The sequence below is a fragment of the Anolis carolinensis genome, chromosome 4 (genome assembly GCF_035594765.1).
Source record: "Anolis carolinensis isolate JA03-04 chromosome 4, rAnoCar3.1.pri, whole genome shotgun sequence".
Lineage (NCBI taxonomy): Eukaryota > Metazoa > Chordata > Lepidosauria > Squamata > Dactyloidae > Anolis > Anolis carolinensis.
The window spans coordinates 188,912,237-188,937,831 of record NC_085844.1 but is presented as its reverse complement, the minus strand read 5'-3'; the positions used below and the strand labels follow the sequence as shown (position 1 = coordinate 188,937,831).

General features: G+C 41.1%; 1 protein-coding gene and 1 non-coding gene across 2 annotated transcripts in view; both read left to right on the top strand.

Annotated features, from left to right (window-relative positions):
• Positions 1–1,874: 1,874 nt before the first annotated feature.
• Positions 1,875–25,595, top strand: part of gnai3 (G protein subunit alpha i3) — a 31,848-nt gene continuing 8,127 nt past the window's right edge. The window contains exons 1-5 of the mRNA XM_003220182.4: positions 1,875–2,110; positions 12,781–12,823; positions 13,451–13,592; positions 15,218–15,375; positions 17,708–17,836. Coding sequence (XP_003220230.2) covers positions 1,993–2,110; positions 12,781–12,823; positions 13,451–13,592; positions 15,218–15,375; positions 17,708–17,836 — 590 coding nt within the window. The 5' untranslated portion in view covers positions 1,875–1,992. The remainder of the gene's footprint in view (positions 2,111–12,780; positions 12,824–13,450; positions 13,593–15,217; positions 15,376–17,707; positions 17,837–25,595) is intronic.
• LOC134299081 (small nucleolar RNA SNORA57) lies at positions 19,727–19,867 on the top strand. Its single transcript, XR_010006219.1, has one exon. It is a non-coding gene; the product is annotated as a small nucleolar RNA SNORA57 (small nucleolar RNA).

The window sequence follows — 25,595 nt, the reverse complement described above, 5'->3', positions numbered from 1 at the left end:
CTCCCCATTGAATTTTCATTTCCTGAGTAAAACACTATTTAGAAAATTTCACCTCAGTTTCTGTCCCTGTGATCATTGGCAATCTGTGCTTGATGGGGTTATACTCCCCTTGAAGTCACAGGTCCGCAGTCTGGAGGTCCTCCTGGACTCAGTGCTGACACTTGAAACTCAGGTGTCAGTGGTGGCTGGGAGAGCCTTTGCACAGTTAAAGCTTGTGTGCCAATTGCGACCATACCTTGAGAAGTTTGACTTAGTTACAGTAGTCCATGCCTTTGTTACCTCCAGATCGGATTACTGCAATGCACTCTACATGGGGCTGCCCTTGAAGATGGTCGGGAAACTTCAACTTGTACAATTCTCGGTGGCCAAGTTATTAACGGGAGCGAGTTATAGAGAGTGGACAACCCTCCTATTAAAAAAGTTCCACTGGCTGCTAATAAGTTTCTGGTCCCAATTCAAGGTGCTGGTTATCACCTATAACGCCTTAAATGGTTTGGGTCTGGCATTTCCTACTACGAGCTTTCAGTCTCTGAGATCTGCTGGGGAGGCCCTCATCTCACTTCCGCCGCCATCTCAAACACAGTTGGTGGGGACGAAGGAGAGGGCCTTCTTGGCGGTGCCCCCCCCCCAAGCTCTGGAACTCCCTCCCGAAAAAAAGTAAACTAGCCCCCACACTGAACACATTCCGTAAAGACCTAAAAACCTAGCTATTTAAATGTGCATTTGACTAAATTGGCATAAATTGATGACTCTCCCTTACTTCCACCTAGATCTAGCTACTGCACTTCTTCGGGTCCATTCAATAGAGGTTTATATGACAAGATTTGCCTTTCCCACAGTGGAATATGTTCACTGCGACTAATTCTTAGCAATTGGTTTTGAGTATGTTTTAATGTATTATGTTTAATGATTTTATGCCTATGTATTAAATGTATTTATGTGATTGTATTTATTGTGTATTGCTAGGCATGGTCCCCATGTGAGCCGCCCCGGGTCCCTTCGGGGAGATGGAGTGGAATATAAGAATGAAGTTGTTGTTATTATTATTATTATTAATAATAATAATAACTTGGGGACTGCCTGTATAGAATTACAGTCAGGCTATGTATATAAAAATGGATTTCATTTTTAGACTTGGGTCCCATATCCAAAATATCTCATTGTGTATGCAAGTACGTTTCTTTCCAAAACATGAAATGCAAAGCACTTCTGGTCCATAACATTTCAGATAAGGGATAAGCAACATGCAGTCTGAAGATGCATCTGCACTGCAGAATTAATGGGGTTTGACATCACTTTGACTACCATGGCTCAATATTAGGGAATCCTGGGAGTTGCAGATTGGGAAGCCTGGGCAGAAAAGTCTCATGGCCTTATTTATACAAGATTCTACAACTACAACTACAATTATGCAGTTATAGTTTCAGTTATTCTATAACTTCATGACTCTATAACAGGCATGGGCAAACTGGGGCCCTCCAGGTGTTTTGGACTTCAACTCCCACCATTCCTAACAGCCTAAGGCCCTTTCATTTCCCCCCTCAGCCACTTAAGCTGGAGGGCCCGAGTTTCCCATGCCTGGCCTAGAACTATGTAGTAGTTATAGACTCATGGGCCTATATAACACCATAAACCTCCAATGTTTCCCAAACGCTGGTTTCGCAGCAATTTTGGACTTGAGCTCCTAGAAGCCCTGAGCATTGGCCAAAGCAGCTGAGGTGTTCTGGGGGTTGAAGTCCAAAACATCTTGGAGGACTAGCGTTTAGCAACCGCCGGGTTGTACTGCAACTACATTTCCCAAGATGCAGTTCGCCCCTCGTCGGTCGGTATGGAGCAGAGAAGCGGAAGCAGGCCAGCTTCCGGTGCCCCTCTTTTTCCGGCCCCTCCCTTCCCCGTTGCCTCCCAACTCGAGTCGCGGCGGCCGTTGAAGGGAGAGATTGCGAGGAAGAGAGGCGCCGCCTTTGGCCTCTCCCGTTCCTCGCCGCTGCCGCCATGGGCTGCACGTTGAGCGCCGAGGATAAGGCGGCCGTCGAGCGGAGCCGTATGATCGACCGCAACCTACGCGAAGACGGCGAAAAGGCGGCCAAGGAGGTGAAGCTGCTCCTTTTGGGTGAGGAAGAGGAGGAGGAGGAGGAGAAGGGTGGGGCCGGAGCGAAGGCGGCGGCGGTTAGGCCCAAACCCTGCTCTTCGCCTCAGTACAATTCGCGGGGGCTCGAGAGTCAATGCAGGGAGACTCCAGCCCTGCTCTGGCTCAGTCTGAATCCCTACAGCCTGGCAGCACTTCAGCCGCTAGATCTCCTGGCTACAGAATCAGGGGAGTCGTGGCATTGCAAGGTCTTTGGCCTGCTCTGCCAAAGGCTACTGGCGCCTCACCGAACCACAACGCCCAGGAGTCCATCCATAGCAATGAAAGGGGTGTCAGACCGCATTGGTTCTACAGTGTAGATCAGGTGTGGGCAAACTTCGACCCTCCGGGTGTTTTGGACTTCAACAATTCCCAACATCCCTTAGATCACTTTTGTTTTCAATACACATCGCTTAAAGGTGATTTTATGTAATACTTTTAATTTTCACTAGTGTGTGTTATATATACAAACATATACACCCCGCGTTTGTCCGAATGTTCATTTTTCTTTGTGGCTTTTTTTTTTTTTGCCTTCATGCACCTTTTTCCTTCCTTCACTTTCCATTATACACTTTCCCCCTTCCTTTCTTTTTACTTCCATTCTTCCTCCACTCCCCTCATACCCTTCCCTCCCCCGCTCCCTTCCTTTTTCTTTCTCCCCCTCCTTTGCTTACTTTCTCTTCTTTTCCTCTTTCCCTCCCTCATACACATGTCTTCTGGCGTCAGCTAATCAGCTTCAGTCCTCCTTTTTATCCCAGTCACATGACTGAGGGCCACTTCACCTAGCAACAGCCAAACCACTTGTTTCTTTTCCTTCCCTCAGTTCTGGGCCAAAAAGGGGTGGGTTCTTTTTAATTCAAACCCTTCAATTGTTTTAAGTTGGATAATGAAGGGTACATGTGCCAAGTTTTGTCCAGCTCCATTTGTGGTACGAATTAGTCAACCAACTTGCATGCATACATCAATTCTTTGACTTGGATAGATACTAGTTAGCTAAATAGATAAATTTGTGCCTGAAGCAAGGTTTGTGTACATTGAACCATCAGAAAGCATTTTGTGTACATTGAACCATCAGAAAGATTTTTGCTATTGCAGCCACTTATGGAACAATTTTGGAGTATATTAGAGCTTTAGATAAGGGATAACCAACCTGTGTTTCTGTATAAAATTATTGTATCCCCCCCACACTCCAGAATGACATGATGCAAATGGAGGAAGGTGTCAAGAAGAAGGTTTGTCAAACAAACCTTAACTGTGACCATCTTCCATCTGGAAATCTATATCCTCATTGTGAAAAATCATGTGGATCCAGAATAAGTCTCCATAGTCAGTTATGGACCCACAAACAAGACCCTGCCTTTGGAAGACAATCACACTCAGCCATGACTGATTGATGATAGATAGGTAGATTAGATGTACAGTAGAGTCTCACTCATTCAAGCTAACAGGCCGGCAGAACCTTGGATAAACGAATATCTTGGATAATAAGGAGGGATTAAGGAAAAGCCTATTAAACATCAAATTAGGTTATGATTTTACAAATTAAGCACCATAACATGTTATACAACAAATTTGACAGAAAAAGTAGTTCAATACGCAGTAATGTTATGTTGTAATTTCTGTATTTACAAATTTAGCACCAAAATATCATGATATATTGAAAACATTGACTACAAAAATACCTTGGATAATCCAGAACCTTGGATAAGTGAGACTCTACTGTATATATCCTCTTGTTAAATCTTTGCAAAAGGAAAAGCTTCCCAAATGTCAGAAACGTGGCACTCTTTATAATAAAGGAAAACCAGGTCCTAGCCACACAGGGTTTGCTTGAAGCCATCCTCCGCTTTCCCCATGGATCCCTGAAAATCTTTGCTAGGCAGGCCTTAGGAAACATAAGATTCAGGCTTTTCCACATTTACATATAAAGGATGATGCCCGGGGAGTAGATTGCTGTGATACTAAGTTGGTTAGACTTTCTGTTCGAATCATAGTGGTGTGGAGGTTGATGTTTGTAGGCAAAATCACTCTGCCTGTGACCTTAACTAAGGCGTTAATGATCCACTGTAACTTTTTGAAGTCACTGTTTTCCTCCCAAATTATTATTAGGTTACATGTTACGTGTGTAGATTGAAACTCTCACATTTATGCTTTAAAGATCCCTTAATGCCTCATCCCACTGTAGTATACATTCTTTTAAACGAGAACAAACTGAAAGATATTTATAACATACTGGGTGTGAAGGTGTGCCTGCTTGCTGCTCCTCCTTAAACAGTGCAATACAGGTTAGGATGAAAACAAGAAGTTCACCACAGGCAGAAAATCCATATTAGGCTAATACCTTGGCTAGACCAACTTAAAAGGTTCATATTTTAGTGTCCTTTTGGCCAGACTATTAAAAGCATTACCCTTATATCAGTATTGGAAGCTAATATGAAAGAGACAGAGTAATCCTTCTGCCTGTTATCCTGATTTAGGCAAAATCTACCCCGAGATAAGATGGAAGCCTTAAGGCTGCTTTTATAACCATTAACCTTGTCAGACTCCTGAAACAACAATTTTCTTGGCAAAATAACTGTATGTTGAATTGTACAGTATATCCAATTCACCTTTTGAAATACTTGGTGTTAGACTTCATGGATATGTTTTTCAAAATAAAACATATCAATTATATTTAAATCCATAAAAATAAAGTTAGCTTTTTGGTATTCCTCTCAGGTGGTGATGCAGCTGGAGTTGTTTTTCAGTGACAAAGAGTATGAATTTGCCAGATAATGACATACGGCAACCATACTAGCGTTTTCTAGTCTTCGCTGCAAGAAATTTTACACCTGAATTCCCCCCTATGTAGTAGATTTAAAGCAAAATTGTATATAAAGGCAAGAGAAGCCCAGGGTTTAGAATGAATTGTCAAGTAGAAAGGTAATAAGTTACTTGGACCAGATGATGCTAACCTTGATTTTATGTATTTAAAATTAAAACACTGGATTTTTAAAACAAAATTGCCCTGAAGTGCTTAGGTAAAAATAACGATAAGCCTAAATCAAGATACTTTTTTTATTACATCTCCCTCCCCCCCCCAAAAAAAACCCAAAATAAATATTTCAACACATTTGTACTTCATTACCAGAAGCAGCTCCTTGTCCAGCTTTTCCAAAGGTTTTGTCCATCAGTGGTTTCTTAGAAAGTATAGCACTTATGGGATAATAGATGTGTGCTGTTCTGTGTATCAATAATTGGAGCAATATACCTACTGTGGATTTTCCCTGATTCATACAATCTTCTAGGTGGGTTTAGAGATCCATGAAAAATTGCTGTCCAAAGGATCCACATGAAGTTTCATTTATTCAGTCATGATTGATGGGACTAAAGAGTGTTCAATGTTGTCTGCATCCAACATATTTATTAGACATAATGTCTAAAAATGGGACCTCCACATGCACAAGCAGTATAGTTTCGTTAACTAGATAGTGAGGACCTGAAGTTGATGTTCACCAGCATGTCTAGTTGTAAGTTAGTTAAGGGAATTAAGGAACCTTTTGTCTGATCTAGTGTGTAGACACAACAGAGGTGTTATAAGTAATATGTTGAACTTCTTAATTTGGGAGAACCCTCGCACCTTCACAGCGCAGTCCTTTTTTTGGGGAAGCATTAAATACTGATCTTTTGAGATGATAATTTTTTGTGTAGTTGTTCCTTGAGAAAAAACGTTTTGCTCTCTGTATACGTTAGTCTCCTCCCCCTTTTTTGGAAACTTGGAATGTTGCACTGTATATTTCCAGTGTTTATGTTTAATAATACTAGTGCTTGCCTCAGGCTTATTTATTGTTGGTTGGGTTTAGTAAGAATGCAAAATTTTCAAATTAATTCATAGAACCTGAAGTGTTTTGTGTTTTAAATGTAGTAGAAACATTTATGAAGTTCTTACAATGTTCCTGTAAAGCATATTAAAGAAAGAAACTGCTTTAGGGAAAGGCAGTGCACTTGACTAGAAAAAAGTCCTAATATCAGTTATAATGGCTTATAGTAAAATAGATGATTTGAAGAATAATCTTCTGTTGGTCAAGTAGAAGGTGAATTTTTGTCAGATCACGCCAGAGATAGATGCCCTGATATTTTAACATTACAATTTCAGCTGAAGGTGTGGCATGCTTGCAGTTTTACTGTGCTAGCTTGTATTGACCTACTTAATTTTGTGGTTTGTCTTGTGTGTATGCAAATTCTCTTTCCTTTGTATTACAAAGCCAGCATGACCATAAGTAGCCCAAATTTGTTCATGGGTGCATTGCATAGGTTTCAGTGAATGTCTCTATCCCATAGAAGTTCTGTTAACATTACTGGATTCATTTGTTTATTTTTGTTTGTGAACTCACCTATAAGGGCCCTCTGCTGATGTTCTCAAGCCATGGACTACATTATATATAGAAAGATTCAGTTCTGCAGATACCATGGTCTTCAATAGGAAAATGTTTAAAAATAAAAAGATTAGGGGCAAAAACTAGATTATAAAAATATTGCTGTAATATGTGCATAAGGCTTTGTCCTACTTAGTATCCAAACACTTGGTTGAACATTTTCAAAGGCATAGAAAACATTACAGTAATCTAAACAAAAAAATACAAAGGCAGGGTCAATGAAGTTCAGATATCTCATTTGATTCTAATCATGAGTAAATAGGATGGGATTTGTAACTGTTTAAGATAGTTTATGTAAAATTAATGGAATTTCAGCTCCAATGATTGTGGAATTAAGCACAAAAAATGAACTCTAACTTCATATATTCACACTGATAAACCTGGACTTGGACCAGAAAAATCCATTTGGGGCTATGGTGGATAGTTCAGTGACAACATCAAACCTGTGCGGAAGCTGTGGAAAGGCAGATTTTTTTCTTGGGGATCATTAGGAAAAGGAATAAAAGTAAAATTGCCCAAATTACAGTTTCTTCTATGAGGAGATCACATACAAAATAAAACATTTAATTGTAATTGTCATGTTTCAAAAACATAATGGTAAGAATTGGAAAAAATACATCCAAAGGCATCCAAGCATTCGTATGGGCTTCAAAAGATTCCAAATGTTTTTGTTTATTTTACTTTACTCCTGACCTGGTTGTTTCATTTCATAAATGCTTACTGTTTCTTTCTGATTAAATCATTATCTTAAAAATGTTGAACTGTTCCTTCATTAATTGAGGAATGCCAGTATAAGGAATCATAATGGTTTTGCCATGGAGATATATCTAGCTAAGTGTCTTGTGAAGGAAGTATGAGTAAGTTGATCTGCTAGTGTTACTTGACTCCAGTGGTTTTGACAGGTATCATGTTTAGAAGCATGATGCCCATGTTTATTTTATTTCAACTGCATAAATACGGTAACTCGCTTTAATACAGAAAATTCTTGGGCATTAGTTTTCAAACCATCAGCCATATGTTTGTAGCTTGTGTATATGTGTGAACACTGTCTTGCATCAAAGTTCATTTTATGTGTGTGTTGGGGGCGGGGGGGTTAAAGCCTCAAGTGCAGAATCTGAGGTAATTACTTAACACAACTTTGTTTTCTCAGGGACTTTCTATATATTTTCCTAATCGTTAACCTGCCAGTTATCCCTGTTTTCAGTGTTTCATTTTTTTCCAGTTTCTATTGAAAATAATGATACCATAAAGGATTTTAAAATATTCCTGAAGCAGATAAGAAAGGTGTTTTTTTCATTGTGTTACTGGTAGCTGTACTTGTTCCTTATTATTTGCTAAATAGTGTGATAGGGTGTTCGGCAGAGGTCCACAGAAGTGATAGGAAAGTATATTCTGTTTTTGCCTACTGAGATCTGCTTCCCTGTGTTGGTTGTTCTAAAAGCAGTTACGTAAACTGCTGAATGTGATCATAATTTCCCTTTCTTTTTGTTCATACAAAAGGTCACTTATTTTCCCACAAACAATGCTCTAGCTGATCTCACAATAAGAGTAGTTAGGCAAGCATGAAATTAATGTTAACGCTAGGTGTGAAGAATTGATTTGGCGTTTTTCCAAGAGCCAGCAAGAAACTGAGCTCCCTGAAATGCATGATGCTGTAATTGGTATCAGACAGACTTTCAGCACTTTGATGTGTGACCTCAAGGACAAATTATTTATTTATCAGCTCAATTTTCTGATTTTGAGAATACAGAGAATGTATAAGAATGCTGAGATCTACTTTTGTCCCTTTACTACTTTGATTGTTTCTGCTCCAGACAACATTTCGATTGTTCCATTATTGCAATGCCCCCAGAGAAACCACACTTTTTAAAGAACGACTCAATTACTGATGTATGATTTTGTGTGATTTTTCCAATTACAGCAGGTTGTCCAATGTACAGAAATACTTGCATTGATTTTTGGTATGTATTACGCTGTACCTCATAGACCAATAGAGCCAAAATATTTTAAGCTTGCTTACTCTCATATACTTCATTGGGAAGAAGTGTAACTAAATCTAAGGATTTTATTTGAATTTTCCTGTTACTTCATGTATGATAAAATTAGCAAAAATACAAATTATAGCCCCGTTCCATGTAATGCAGAGTTACCTTTTGAAATACTGCTTGTAACTAGGAACTATGACAATTTGATCCTGCATTTTCTAGCCTTGTCTTAATCTTGTTTTCCTGCAGAATACACACTTGCTAAAGGTATGCAGCAGTGTACATTATTGTGAATAGTTGCAGTGTATCCATAGTCTACTTGTTAAGCTCATTCTATGGCCTTGAGTGGCACTACTTTCTTTCAGTGTAGCACTGAGCATTCTTAAAAGATTTCGTAGCCAGTAGCTTAAAGCCTGCCTACCTCTACTTAATTTGGCAATCTAATTAGTCTTTCTCTTAGGTAATGCTTCTTCCGATCCAAGAGATGTTGAGTAGCAATTGTATCCCTTTTGAGGTTCGAGGTGGAACCTGAGGAATAATGCCAGCATTGTGTATTAAGAGCCCACTTTGTGTAATAAAATCTCAAGTGCTGTGGCTTCTCTCTAAAGCAGCATGGAAAGGGAATGGAGCAGACAACCAACCAGTAGTGGAGAAAGCACTTAACCCAGTCTGCTAGTTTTCCCTTGCACTTTCACCCCACCAGTTGTCCTTCTGATATGCCCCCCCACACACACACCAAATCTATGGTTGGAAAAAGTGGTTCTAGAAATTTGCAGGAAATAATAGTGGGTTGAATAAAAGTTTCAAGCATGTTTTATTTAGGACTTTGGTTGATGATTGAATATCTGTTAATTTCATCCTCTGATTGTTTTACTTTGCAAAACAAGTCATGGTGTATATTGGGATCTCAATCCACATGCCCTGTTCTAAGCGCTTTAGAATGAAGATGGATGGAAAATATTCCAGTCTATTATAAATCTGATAAAGTTTATACAGCCCTGTTCTAGTTTTAAACTATAGGTGGACTACTACCAAAAATGAAGTGAGCTCTTTATAACCCCAGTTAGGTTAAACCCACATTTTAATGGACATTATTATTGTTGTAATGATCAGTGCAGGTGGGGGAATTTTTTTTAGAGATGGTGGATCTGGTGCTAGTTCACTGTTTGTTTGCAACTTGTTTTGAAATACTCTCAACCCATTCTGTATTGAAACTTGTTTTGAAATACTCTCAACCCATTCTGTATTGAAATTTTAAGGCCACTCAAGGCTGGCACTTCAGTGTGAATAAAATATTCTCTGAACATTTGTTCAGCTGCTTTTCTTTTAGTGCCATTTTTTTCTTTTAAAGAAGCAGTGCCCTTGAATACAAGCCGGCTTTGTTAATTAAGATGTACCTGTATGAACACTTAAAATTGATCTCTCTCTGCACTATGAAGTATAGGGGCAGCTCTAATGTTAATGCCATGTGTTACAGTTACTTAAAAACATAATCTTACATAGCTTGCAAACTTACTCAGAGTAGGCTAAGAATGCCCCAAGAAAATCATATTTTTGTATATATGCATGTTTGTCTTTGCATGAAATACATTGTTAATGCATCAAATGTGTATTGTATTAGGCTGTCTGTAAAATGCTAAGAGGGAAAAGATTCCTATTACCATGTATTTATAATACCGAGTAAAGTTACTGGGAAATCTTTTTGTCTAGCTCTTGAGTCATTCTGTAAAACCACATATCATAAACACAGACTCCAAAAATACCCATTTTGTGATTTAATTATAGCTATGCTGACATGTGGTATCTAGTTTAAAATCTTTATGCTGTAGTCATTTAGTATCATTTTTCTGGCAGAAAGAGTTTTGACTGAAACTTCTGTCAACATAACAGAGGGTGAAACCATTTTCAGTTGTTTTCCCCTTTCCTCCTGCAGATCAGATCCAATCTGGGTGGTTTCAGGACACTTTGCAATAGTTTGGCAAGTGATACAGGGAAGAGAAAAGATCACTAGGATTAGCTTGTTTTCCCATTCTGCTGGGTCTAAGATGAATCTATCAGCATAAGGGCACTATATCTAAGATGGAAAGGGGATGTGTTAAGTAATGTGCTAGCTCTTATGGAAAGTCTTATAGGCATAAAAATGCAGGATTGATTTTCCCAAGTTGGATGATAAATTTAGATGGCTCAGTACTAATAGCTCTCTTCTTTTTGTCATTTGAGACCTTGTCCATCAGTACTATCAGAATGATATTGAAAAAAATCTCAGAGATCCGTGTATTTTTCACAAATTACGATTAGGCAGAATTGTTTCGTGTTGCTAAGCAGAAAGTAGTAGAAATACATCTTGCCCCTTCCACAAAATTAAGAATCGGAGCTTCTGGAAGATCTGGCTTGTTCTCATAAGGTTGTGTTCCTTTTGGTTCTCTTTCTGAAAATTAAATGTTTGTTCCCACTCTCAGCCCAGGAAACAAGCTCCCCATGCAGTAAATACCTGTTTTCAAAACCAATATTGAAAAGGCCGGGTGCTTTCCCTTCTCTTTCCTCTCACCCTCATTCCATCACCGGTTTTTTCTTTCAACAGTGTCTCTTTATATTATCTTTTGTTATTATTTATTGTCTTTTGAAAAGAGTTAGTGAGAGAAGGACAAAAAGCCAATTACACGGCCCAACCAATAATAATAATAATTTTGATGTCTTAGTTTTTAGACCAGATCTTGGGGTTATTTGAAGCACTGATTCAGAAAATTACATTGGATAGGCCACATAAAGTCCTAGTTTCTTAGATATGGTTGTGATGATTCTTTATGGCTGAACAGATGATGACTAGTGTATGGCATATGTTCTGTATTTCAAAAACTAGGGCTGATAGAGGAGAACTGGTGTGTCATTTTTGTGTTGGCCAGTGTTATAAGCGAGATTAGAAAATGATGAAAGTCACAAGGACATATTTACATGAAAGTAAATGAAAGTCACATACATATTTACAAGGGGTTGCCAAATGATATTTTCAATTGTGTTCAGTTAATGCACAAACTATTAGGAAGGAATATAATCTCAGAATTGAGTGATGGAGCCTGGGCTGTTGCTGATATCAAAATGAGAAGGACCTTGCTTACACATTATGAACTGAAACCTTTCTTTAGGAGATCAGGACTGTTCTGATAAGTTTGATGGATAATCTATTGTGTGTATGCATGTCAGCCAGATAGTAGTTGAAAAGTTAGGATTTACTTTCAGTCTTGAACTGTCCACAACAAATTAAATCCAGGCCTGAGAAGCATTAAATCTTAAATTGTTTTGGTATAGATCAGTGGTTCCCAAACATATTTGGCATGCCACCCCCTTTCCAGAAAAAATATGACTCAGCGCGTGCGCGCCCTGGAAAGGGGCGTGGCTTAGAGGGGTGGGCGTTGCTCCTGCTCAAGAGGGCGGGGCTGAGCCTCTCCCCTAATCCAAGATGCAGAGCTGGGAGGGGGAGGTGGGCGGGGCCACAAATGGGCGGCCAAGCCTGGGATGGGCGGAGTTACGAGCTCTGAGGTAGGGCTGAGCTATCCCTGTCCTGCAGCGTCTGCCAGGACATGGGCAGGGCTAGAGGAGGGGCGGGGCCTCTTCCCAAGTGCCTGACAGGGCTGAACCTCTATACCCTGCCCCTGTGTTCTAACAAACGCCTCAGGAGAGGTATACAGAGGCTCAGCCCTGTCTCACGCTCTTAAGAAGAGGACCCCCCTCTAGCTCCGCCCTTTAGTCCTAAAAGGCCTCTCAGGAGAGCTATAGAGGCTCAGCCCTGTCTCGGGCTCTTGGAAGGAGGCCCAACCCCTAGCCCCGCCCTTTAGTCTTAAAAGGCCTCTCGGGAGAGGTATAGAGGCTCAGTCCTGTTTCAGGCTCTTGGAAGGAGCCCCCCCCCTTCCCTAGCTCCACCCTCTGTCTCCCAACAAATTCCTCAGGAGAGGTATATTCTCAGCCCTGTCTCAGGCTCTTGGGAGGAAGCCACATCCACTCCTCTAGCTCCGCCCCCTGTGTCCTAACAGGCGCCTCAGGTGCTCAGCCCTGTCTCTGGCACTTGGGAAGAGGCCCCTCCTCTAGCCCCGCCCCCGTGTACTAATAGGTGCCATCACTGCCCCCCTGGATCACTGCAGCGCCCACTAGGGCGCGGTAGCACCCACTTTGGGAACCACTGGTATAGATAAACTTATCTTTTTTTTCTTTGTCATTGAAATTCTATTTTCATTCATGTAGCATAACATTTGTTTTGTAGGTGCTGGAGAATCTGGTAAAAGTACCATTGTGAAGCAGATGAAGTAAGTAAAATTGTCTTTTAGATTTAAAAAATGTGGATGCACTCTGATTGGATCACAGACAGTGTTTGCATTTTGGGGCTTGTTCTTTTCAGCTTCACATCATCCATTTTTCCATGTAGGCATTTATGATAGAGCCATGACAAGATCTTATATGAAACAAATATATGGATCTATAGGTGCTCTTGCCCATATTAGATGTTTCCTTTTATCACTACAAGGAGGACTCCTCACTTTTTGTTCGCTTGCCGTTCCTACTACATTCCCTGGGCCATTCCCATCAGATTCTGGAGGAACCTCCAATCTTATGGAGGAGCTTTCTGGATAGCTCAGAGGCTGTCACAAGTATAGCTGGCACAAAGGTTGCAGTGTAGACAGAAATTAATATAATATCATTATATAGCTATGAAGGAGTGAACTTTTTTTTTTCAATATTATCCTTCTGTTCTTCCTTTGAGCAAAGGACACCTGTTGATTTTTTTTCCTTCCTTGTCTTATTTCTATAACTATACTCTGAAATCTGAGATAAGTTAAACTAACAAAGAGACTTATTCAGTTACAGATTGTTCAGTAACAGAGTCTTGTTTCTCTGTTGTGACTGTAATTAATAATGCTTTTTTTCTTCTCCAGAATCATTCATGAAGATGGCTATTCAGAGGAAGAATGCAAGCAGTATAAAGTCGTTGTTTATAGCAATACAATTCAGTCAATAATTGCAATAATAAGAGCAATGGGACGGCTAAAGATAGACTTTGGGGAAGTTGCCAGAGCTGTAAGTATTGTGTTAGCTCAGTAGTATTAGATGTAATGACAAGTTTTGGTGGTATTTGTTTATGAAATTAGTATTGAAAAAAGATAGAGATAGTGTATGTTTGATCACAAAACTTTTGAAGTTCATAATATTTTGTGTTGAGTGTTTAGTTGCAATGACAGTTTCCAGGAGATGTAAAAGACTCCCACATAAACCGATCTACACATTAAGATTTGCTTGTAAAATCATTCTCTGGGTTCATGCTTTTGGAGGTTAGATGGGTTGTGACTAAAAAGAAACCCATTTTACTTGTAATGCCTTGCTTAGGGAATGCTGTCCCCAAGGAGGAAGTGAGTTTGGTGGCCATTTTGCTACCAAATGATACCTTTTTGAAAAGTACAGACCTTTTGAACTATTTAACCTGATTTACTCTTTAATTTCTGATCTCCATTTTCTATTATTTTCTTGTTTTAAATTGAATTCACCTTTATTTTAGGTAAACTGTTCCTTAAAATAAATAGTTTTCTCAGCATTTTTTCAGTGCATTTTGATGAAAATCTCATGCAGCTCAAAATTAGTTCATAGTTTGTTGATTATGTTGTCTTTGCCACTATGTTGTTTACTTAGGTAAATGTTTCAGTGCATTTTGTTTCAGTGAAAAGCACTCTACTGGAACTCTGCCTAGTTATCTTGTATATCTGTAATTGTTTTCTTCTTATGTAGACAGTCATAAATAGCAATAGTTTTTCAAACCCACATAATGAATTGTCCAGAACTTGGACACTGACATATTATACAGTATTGATGAAGCTTTTCTTTCTAAAGTTCCTATTTGGATTTCGGATTTTTCCCCCAGTGACTTTCATAATTGATGTTAATTTGAGTGACCTTTTACTAGACAGTGTGACTACTGTGCTGTGGGTTCATGATTCTCAGATTCAAATGTACACAGGCGCCAGCTTCTTTCTTCAAGGTTGTAACATTCTTTGGCAAGACAGAAGAAGGTGGCTGGTGCTGCTTGCCACCACCTTTTCTGCTATTCTACTCCATTTTTAATAACAAATTACTGTATAAACCTTGCCAAGTTTTGCAGTATCTCTGGAAGCCTCACAAGGTTTTCAAAGAGACTGCGAACACCAGGCAAGAGTTATACAGCAAGCTCCTATTAAAAACAGCAGCAGAGGTGGCAACCAACCCTGGTTGCTAAGTATGCCACATTTTTCGGGCTTCCTCGCCTCCAAATAACCAGCCAGCCACCTGCTTCTGTCTTGTGCCTTGAATGCAACTGGAGCACCTCATTACCCCCACTGCTGCTCTGTACCATTTTTCATATGGACTTGAACATGCATAGGGGTCCTAAAACCAATCTCCTGGGAATACCAAGAGCCCACTGTACTCTCTCAGAATTTCTAGAAAGTACCCTTCTTTACTTTACTTGGTCAGTACACCCTGTTACATGAGCCCCTCTTTCAGTCAGCCTTGTAAAATACTTTTTGTAATTTGTAGCTGATAGTTTTGATGGCGATAGTTTCAGGAAATAAAACTTTTACTGATGTTGAGAAACAGTTCTTGCAATGTTGTTGGTTTAGTCATATGTTATGCTGTTGCATGTGATAATAGTTATTTTACCTGTTTTCCCTTTACAGGATGATGCCCGTCAGTTATTTGTTCTAGCTGGAAGTGCAGAAGAGGGAGTAATGACTCCTGAACTAGCAGGAGTGATAAAACGGTTATGGAGAGACCCTGGAGTTCAAGCGTGTTTCAGCAGATCAAGAGAATATCAACTTAATGATTCTGCATCCTAGTAAGAAATCCAATTTATAGATTTTAAGCACTTTCATGACTGAAACCATGCTCTCAGCAACTCACATTAAGTATTATATTCATCCTTTCAGAACTGTGGTTTATTTTGCAGAATTAATGTGACACAAATGAGTTATAATATAAATGTAATAAATAAAACTTTATTTATATACCGCTCTATCTCCCCAAAGGGACTGAGGACGGTTTCCAACATAGGTAAAACATTCAATTACAAATACAAAACATATAACACAACCATAATAAAATATCGACATAATTACTATGACACAACATACTCATACAAAATTAAAATCTTTCTCTAAAATGTATATCTCAGCCATGGAGAAGCTCTTGATGTGAGGATATATATGACAGGCATTTTTGGAAAATTCCTTGAAGTTGGTAATCTAGTGTGGCCTTGAAGAGTCCATGCTTTATACTTAATTGATTGAAGTGAACTGTATTCCTCAAATGAAGAAGCTAGATTTGTTTTTGTTCCCAGCGATACTCATTTTTGCTATCTGCTTTAATGGCACTGGGCAACCTGCTTTTAATGGCATTTTGAGCCCTCCTCCTTGGAATTGAAATGCACTGCAGAACAAAGTAGTACTGTTTTTTTTTTCTTGGTAAAGTGCCATCTTCTAAATTGTTTTTTGTTTTGTTTTGTCAGACTGTTTACCTTAATTTTGTCTTGAATATATGTGAGGAATTTCACATATTGTTGGTCTAACTATTTCCAGGGGACACGCTTCATTCATCTAAAGGAATAAATTTAACTCTGAAAACCTATGGTATAAGAAATGGCTTAGTTGTGAAGGTGCTATGATATTTTTCATTTACTTCATTCTCAACCTAATGAGAGTTATTAGAGAGCAGTTGGAAAACTATAGTATGAAAGAAGAGGCACCCCTCTCAAGAGTTCCCTTGGCATTCCTATGGACTTTCTGATTTTCTGAATTCTCAATCCCATCATCCCTATCACTCAGTAAATGATAGTTCTAGTTTAGCAGTATCCATGGGAACACATGTCACCACCCCAGTAACATAAAAATGGTACAAGATGTACAACTATTACTTATATTAACTATAAAACGATGTAGCTAATTAAGTAATTATGTTAATGAGGAAAATACAGTAGAGTTCCAGTTATCCGACATAAACAGGCGGGCGAAATGTCGGATAACCAGAATTTTCGGATAATAGGGAGGCCCTATTATCTCCTCCCGGCAAGTGTAGGCAGTTGCCGGAGGGACAAGCCTTGTCCCTCCGGCGAGTACCCACCAGGTTTTGGGAAGCCGGGTGCGTGTTGCTAGGCAACACACACCCGGCTTCTCCAAAATGCAGGCGCTGGCCGGAGGGACAAGCCTCCTCCCTCTGGCAACCGCCCACCTGTTTTGGGAAGCCCAGTTCAGGTTGCTAGGCAACGTGCACCCAGTTTCTCCAAAGTGCAGGCACTGGCCGGAGGGACGAGCCTCGTCCCTTGGTGAGCGCTCGCCCGATTTAGGGAAGCCCAGGCTTCCCTAAACTGGTTGCTTGCTGAAGGGAAGAGTCTCCTCCCTCCGGCAAGCACGTCGGATAATATGGTAGGTTGGATAACGGGAAGTCGGATAACAGAACTCTACTGTAGATTCATTTACTCCATCCTCAGTATTTGTAAACCTAAATTGTCTTTATTTCAAACTTGGTGTTGCATCCTATAATTTCAAATTCCGATGCAAAAAAACACACAACCCTGCCATTTAAAGCTTTCTCCTTTCACAGCCCCTCACTCAGGCATTTTCTAAAAATGTGTGGTCACTGATATACAAGAAATTTTTCAGTCACTCATGTATAGGCAAACAGTTCTGGGAAGAGGAAGTTAGCTTCAGTTAGCCCCAGTTTGCAGGACTCATGGTGTTTGCATCACCTATATTAAGACTATTTATGTTTTATGTTCCCATAATATGGCCATTGTCCATCCTATCTGGGTCTCAGTGGAGTTATAATTAAATAAAGTCTAGAGAACAACAGTCTTTAGTAAAGGCTGTTCTGTCTCAAGCGATATTTGCTGGCAGCTCTGAAACCACTGAGTTAGTGTGTACAACTTGTCTTGTCAGTGAACATAGATTCTCATTTTACAAGTTCTTAACATCTAAGGCAGCTCATGTGTAAATCTTTCATGAAGAACACAAAATACATTATTTGCTCCAGTTTATTTTAGCCTGTACACTAAGTGGAATCAATTTAATAGATGCATCAGTGTACTATTTCTTTGGTTTCTACTTTTTAAAAGATTTAAGAAAAGACTTTGAGTGTATTTCTGTTCCCCCCCCCCCCCCCACTTCTTGTTCTAGCTACCTTAATGACTTGGACAGAATATCTCAGCAGAACTACATTCCAACCCAGCAAGATGTTCTGCGAACCAGAGTGAAAACAACAGGCATTGTGGAAACACATTTCACCTTCAAGGATTTGTACTTCAAGTAAGTAGATGTGATAGGCTGAATGAAGGCTGCCAGTTCTTACAATCACAACAGTTTCCTTTGCTATGATATGTACCACTTTTCCTTCTGCTCAGGGCGTTGAAAGCTTAGTTGATTGTAGCTTTAAATAATGCAACATATCTGTCATTAAATTCTGTTTTTGCTAGATATTATTGGTGTAAGGACACCTTTTTATTTTCATTATTTTGTTTTTTCAGCTGCTTTTATGTTGGGATCACAGACACAGGTACCGAACCCTTGCTTCATAGGAGCACATATACTAAAAGGATACTGGCTACTATTTTATAATTTTTCTTGGAAAATAAAAGGCCCACCATAATATTTTTCAATTTACCATGCATATATTTTCTTGTGTTGCAGTTGGAGCTGAAATTAATGTGGCTCTCTGAACTGTGCATGGCTTTCTCAGCAAAACTATAGAGAAATTACTAACCAGCTAGTAGTACCAAACATTGCCAAGGAGCATGCACAGATATTCCAATGCTTGCCACCCTTAGTGCTTGATGTAGGACAGAAGCTGTGTATTTTCTATTGGAATACACATAAAACAGTTAAGTCAAGCACGGGAGACTTAAAACCTGTGTTCCTCCATAGTAATTTCTCACCACCTTTTAAGAGAGATTCTTGTAGACACTGCCTCATTCTCATTAAGTTTATCCTTTAAAACCTCTTGACTCTTCTGTTGTTGTATCCTCTGCCAAGTCTCATATTATAATAAAATACGATGCCATGCAGAATGACTGGGACTTACAATGCTCACAGCCCTTTTAATGTAAGATTTCATTGTGTGTGGGGAGCATTGCTACTGTCACTCATAGAATTAATAAATCTTAGATATTCTGCCTGAGAAAAATGTAGGGCACCTTTCCTATAAGCATGTGCTCACACCAACATAATCCGCCTGGCCTAAGCAGTATCTCTTTCAGTATGAATTCCTTACTTCTTATCCTTCATGCCAGCCATGAGGATGCAGTGAAGCCCACAACCTCCCTGCCTGTCACCGTAGTATTAGATGAATTGATTGTGTGTGTTACACTAGAATTGTCAAGAGTGCATTGTCTCAACCCCTCTGTAATAGAAGCAATTGATAGTTTATAAAGTTTTGATAAATATGGAAAAGTGAGTTGCTACTTCTGGTTTGATTTCTGCTGATGTGACTTACTTACATATGGCTTTTTTATGTGATTGGGATGTTTATGGTATGTTTTTATCATTTTATAAAGGTATAGCAAAATCTAAAATACAATATGACCTCTCTATCCAAGGAACTGATATCTGTGGTTTCATCCATCTCCAGCTAGGGATTTTCTAGGTCCTCTTAATGCGGATTTATGGTATTATTGGGCAAGATGTCCTGCCTTTCAATAGGGGTCACTATTATCCTTGGTTTTGCATATCCATATGAAGTCTGGGAACATATCCCCTGTGGATACCAAGGTCAAACCGTAATGTTAAATTTGGTCCTGGACTTTGAATCCTAATCACTGTCACAGAATGACCTTAGATAAAAATACCATGGCTTAAATCCCACCTAGTGTGAGCCCACTGAATCTGTTGCAACTTGATACATTAACGCGTTGAAGTTGTATTTATTCGGTGGGTTTAATTTGATTGAAATGAGCAGTTGGATTTCGGCCCCTAACTGAGCCTTTGTACCTTATATGTAATTCTAGAATAATGGTAACTTCTCATATATTGATTAGACACACTGACATGGGCATGCTAAAGTGCTCTATGAATGTAGTATAACTGGCATCTTTAACCTTGCCCAGTGAATCAAATATTTTCAAATTCTTCTCTTTCTCTCTTCCTTAACGCAGGACAAAGAACTGCTTTTCTGTCAGGGATCCCATTCTCTGGGGAGTAACACCTCCTTTTCTTGGCAGGCACAGGCCTTGCCATGCCTGGTTCTGTAATGACTGGAGGAAAAGGAATGCCTGCCCAGTGTTCTGTCTTCGGTGCCAGCGGTTTTGCCATCTGCTGGTTCTATCCTCAAGCACTGGGACAAAAAGTGGCATTTCCTGTTCGTTCTGGGATTGCATCGTGCTGAAAAAACTTGAGTTTAGCAATGAATTCTGATGCTTCCAAGTACAGGATGGTTTGACCTGCAATGCTCTTTGGAGAATGTATGTCCTGTGCAGCAATTTTCATAAGACATTTAATTAATTAAGAAGTTGGCACTGGGTGGAGCCAGAAAGAGGTGGACCCACTTCTTTTTCCCCCTTCTCTGCCATAATTTTCTTCTCTGTCTCTTATTCCACTCAGCAGGCCGCTGGGGAAAAGAGAGATTATGCCTGCCCAGGAGTTTGCGCTGATTGTTAGAAATTAGGTTGAAGGCCACAAATTGCTCACCCTTTCTTTGGCCGCATAGTGAGTTTATACTTAACTCAAGTCTGGATTCTTCTTGTGTGAAATAGGACTAAAGTAGGAGTTGCTACTTCAGGAGTTGCTACACTTAAATGAACATGTATCTTGCTCATTTTTAAAAAAAATACTTTTGAGTAAGGAAATAATACATTCTTTTTGAGATGCTTGGGCTTCCCATTGTATGAACTATCTGCTGGAAATTCCCTTTATCTGCAGTATTATTCAAATGTAAAGTATGACACCCCCTCCTTATTCATGGGGATATGTTCCAAGACACATACACACAGAGACACACATCATGGATACCTGAAACTATGAATAATATGAACCCTAGATTTTGACTATACTTAGGCTGAAAGCATGCTATTGACTAGACCTGCAGGGCGTAAAGAGGCTCACAAACACTTCTAAGAAGTAAGATTTTTTGGAATGTGGGTCAGTGAAATCTTGAATATCGAGTCCATGGATAAGGGGGTGGCAGCGTAAATATTATTATTACCTAATAATAGGTAATAGGTATGACATTATATCTCTGAAATGGTTCTGCAAATTTAGTGATGAGTAGTTATCACACTCATTTACAAGCTGCTGCTTCTTGCCGTAGTGAGAGCAACCTATATCTGCCTGTGATGTGTGCATCTTCCTATAATGACTACACACCCATTTACAGTGGGGGGGGGGGGGGAGTATTTAGTCAGATACCAATTGTACAAGTTCTCCCACTTAAAAAGATGAGAGAGGCCTGTAATTGACATCATAGGTAGATCTCAACTATGAGAGACAACATGAGAAAACACATCCAGATAATCACATTATCTGATTTTTCACAAATGTGGGTTGTTGTATGTATACCTCACAACCTCTGAGGATGCCTGCCAAAGATGTGGGCAAAACGTCAGGAGAGAATGCTTCTGGAACATGGCCACACAGCCCAAAAGACATACAACAACCCTGTGATCCTGGCCATGAAAGCCTTCGACAACACATTTTCACAAATGTATTTGCAAATTATGGTGGAGAATAAGTATTTGGTCCATAACAAAAGTTCGTCTCAATACTTCGTTGTATATCCTTTATTGGAAATGACAGAAGTCAAATGTTTTCTGTAAGTCCTCACAAGGTTGGCACACACTGTTGCTGGTCGGTTGGCCCATTCCTCCATGCAGATCTCAAGAGCAGTGATGTTTTGGGGCTGTCGCTGGGCAACACTGACTTTCAACTCCCTCCAAAGGTTTTCTATAGGGTTGAGATCTGGAGACTGACTAGGCCATTCCAGGACCTTGAAATGTTTCTTACGAAGCCACTCCTTTGTTGCCCTGGTGGTGTGCTTGGAATCATTGTTATGCTGAAAGACCCAGCCACGTTTCATCTTAAGTGCCCTTGCTGATGGAAGGAGGTTTGCACTCAAAATCTTACGATACATGGCCCCATTCATTCTTTCATGTATACAGATCAGTCGCCCTGGTCTCTTTGCAGAGAAAACAGCCCTAAAACATGATGTTGCCACCCTATGGCATGCTTCACAGTAGGTATGGTGTTCTTTGGATGCAACTCAGCATTCTTTCTCCTCCAAACACGATGAGTTGTGTTTCTGCCAGACAGTTCTGCTTTGGTTTCATCTGACCGTATGACATTCTCCCAATACTCTTCTGGATCATCCAAATGCTCTCTAGCAAACTTCAGTCGAGCCCGGACATGTACTTGCTTAAGCAGCGGGACATGTCTGGCACTGCAGGATTTGAGTCCCTGGTGGCGTAGTGTGTTACTGATGGTAGCCTTTGTTACGTTGGTCCCAGCTCTCTGTAGGTCATTCACTAAGTCCCCCCTTGTGGTTCTGGGATTTTTGCTCACCGTTCTTGTGATCATTTTGACCCCACGGGGTGAAATCTTGCATGGATCCCCAGATCGAGGGGATTATCAGTGGTCTTGTATCTCTTCCATTTTCTAATTATTGCTCCCACAGTTGATTTCTTCACACCAAGCTGCTTGCCTATCACTGATTCAGTCTTCCCAGTCTGGTGCAGGGCTACAATTTTGTTTCCTTCGACAACTCTTCAATCTTCACCATAGTGGAGTTTGGAGTGGGACTGCTTGAGGTTGTGGACAGGTGTCTTTTATACTGATAACAAGTTCAAATAGGGTCCATTACTACAGGAAATGAGTGGAGGACAGAGGAGCCTCTTAAAGAAGAAATTACAGGCCTGTGAGACCCAGAAATCTTGCTTGTTTGTAGGTAACCAAATACTTATTTTCCACCATAATTTGCAAATAAATTGGTGAAAAATCAGGCAATGTGATTTTCTGGATTTATTTTCTCATTTTGTCTCTCATAGTTGAGCTCTACCTATGATGTCAGTTACAGGCCTCTCATCTTTTTAAGTGGGAGAACTTGTACTTTCCAGTAGAACTAAACTGCTGCACTGCACTTTATGAACTAAACTGCTTACCACCTATATTACATCAAATATTTATTATGATAACATCAAATACCTATTGCTGGACCCTCCTTTGGACTTGAATTAAGCACTATAGCACTTTGGCACTGAGGTTGTTATAACCACAGTCAACATCTGTAGTGATCAAGGTGTGTTAGTAGCTAGGGTATTAATTAAGGGTCAGGGGGGCTAATAGGAGGGTGGGAAGGAGGGCAGTGGTTAGAGGCTATTGGGCCAGTGCAATTACCATCCACAGATAACAACACTGAAGCACTGGAGCACTTCTATAGGGGTTGGGGTAAAGAAATTAACATCCTAACTCCTTACGCTTAGTATACTACTGCTTCCAATCAGAACATCAATATAACCCTCAAAGGAGGTAGGAGTAGGAAGCAGGGGTAATATGATCCTCGTGTGTGAAAGTGAGTCTACCACTATGGTAGACCATGTAGGGAAAGGGTGTGCATTTAGCAGCTGGGGGGGCCCCATCGAAGTTATCCAGGGGAGGGGGAGATACGGGAAAGGGAGGCATAACTTAATTCGGCCTAGGGTGAAAAATAGAGTGCTTGTAGATCTAAAACGGCCTCCTGACATAGTAAAGTTGGGTGCCCAGGTTGGCGGACCCTCCGATCTGAAGGTGGTGCTGCTGAACGCCAGGTCTGTCAACGGTAAAGTTGCAATCATCCAGGACCTCATTCTGGATGAGCGGGCAGACCTGGCATGCATAACAGAGACCTGGTTGGACTAGGCTGGGAGAGTTAACCTCACCCAGCTTTGTCCACCAGGATATACCGTGCAGCACCAACCAAGATCTGGAGGGAGGGGAGGAGGGGTTGCAGTGGTCTATAAGGAGTCCATCCCCCTGACCAGGTGCCCCATCCCGCAGTCTACCTTGTTTGAGTGTGCTCATCTGAGGGTAGGGAGTCGGGACAGTTTAGGGATTCTGCTAGTGTACCGATCACCCCGCTGCACTACAGTCTCCCTGTGTCAGGACCCAGGCTACAGAACACCAATAACCATGCGCAGAGGCCAGATTCTATCTAATATCTTTATTTTAGGAATATATAAAGTCAATAAAAACAAGTGAAGAATAAAGTTCAGAAGTAGACCTTTCAGGAAAGGTCAAATATAGTCCAGGAAAATAATGTCCAATATGAGATATTAGAGTCCAAAGTTATAATCCATTAACCGAAACACACACTTTGCCAAGCAATAGTGTGGGGAGATGACAAGGTCTTTTAGTCCATTGAAGCTTGACAACAGGGCTGGAAAACAAACTAGATTCTTGGCGAAACAAGACTTGATACGAGGCAAACAAGAAACAAGAACAAGGTCCGTGGCGAGGTCCGCGGTCAAACGTGAAGCAAGGCAGGCTTGGAACTTGGTCCGGGAAACAAGGAACTGGGATTACTAAGTCCACACACGATCTCACTCCTCAAGCTGACGAGTTGACTCCGCAAGATTTCCTTTGCGGCAAAACACCTAAATAGGGTCTCGTTTCCCGCCAGAAGAACACTTTCCCTGGAGAACTAGAAGTGAAACCACTCTGTCCAGATGCATGACTCCTTAGAATTTCCCAAGGGAAGCAGACCTAATCAGCTAATTGTTTGGCTGCGATTCTGGCACTCCGGCGATTCGCCTCCCTAGCTCCTCTATCTCTATTATAATTGTCTCTCCGGGAAAACGGGGGAGAATTCTGCCCAAGGCTTGTTTGGCTGACTTCTTGAGGGCAAACATCCTCCAGGTGCAGGGGCTCCGATTCTGGCTGAACCGGTGGAAATCCCATGTTTTCCTCTTCGTCTGCCACAATGGTACTAGGAACGGGACTACAAGGCCCATGAGACATCACACCCTGCCTGAGCTAGCCGGGGTGGTCTCGGGCCTGGCTTTGGAGTCCCAACGGCTCATTGTGCTGGGGGACTTCAATGTCCATGCCGAGTCCACTCCCTCCGGTGCGGCTCAGGACTTCATGGCCGCCATGGCAACCATGGGGCTGTCCCAACTAGTATCTGGCCCTACCCACAGAGCGGGGAACACACTTGACTTGGTTTTCTGCCAGGGATGGGAGGAAGGTGGCGGTGTGGAGGAGCTCACCATCGCTCCGTTGCCATGGACCGACCATCACCTGATCAGGTTTAGACTCACTGCACCCCCCAACCTCCGCAGGGGTGGAGGACCTAAAATGGTCCGCCCCAGGAGGCTTATGGATCCGGATGGATTCCTAACGGCTCTTGGGGAATTCCCCGCACCTCAGCTGGTGATTCTGTTGATGCTCTGGTCACCCTCTGGAACAAGGAGGCGGCTAGGGCAATAGACACAATCGCTCCAGAACGTCCCCTCTCGAGTACCCGAGCTAAACCATCTTTTTGGTTTACTGAGGAGTTGGCAGCGATGAAGCGAAAGAAGAGGGAACTAGAGGGCGTGTGGCGTTCGGAGCCGAGCGGGCCAAATTGAACACGGCTGTGTTCCTATCTTAGGGCATATGCCGCGGCAATAGATGCTGCAAAGAACGTTTTCTTTGCAGCTAATATTGCGTCGGCAAAGAACCGTCCGGCAGAACTGTTCCGAGTTGTCAGAGGTTTGTTATATCCCGTCCCTCAAGACAGGATCCCTGACAACTCGGCAGCCCGCTGTGAAGCATTTGCTCGGTTCTTTGCGGACAAAGTCGCTTTGATCCGTTCTGGCTTTGACACCATATTAACGGCAGTCTCCGAGGATGTAACACGAGCACCTGCTTGTCCTATTTTGATGGATTCATTTCAATTGGTTCAGCCTGAGGACGTGGACAAAGTGCTTGGAGAGGTGAGGGCTACCACATGCATCCTAGACCCCTGCCCATCCTGGCTGGTGAGAGAAGCCAGAGGGGGATTGGCCGAGTGGGTGAAGGTGGTGGTGAATGCCTCCCTTCGGGAAGGCATATTTCCAGCGAGCCTCAA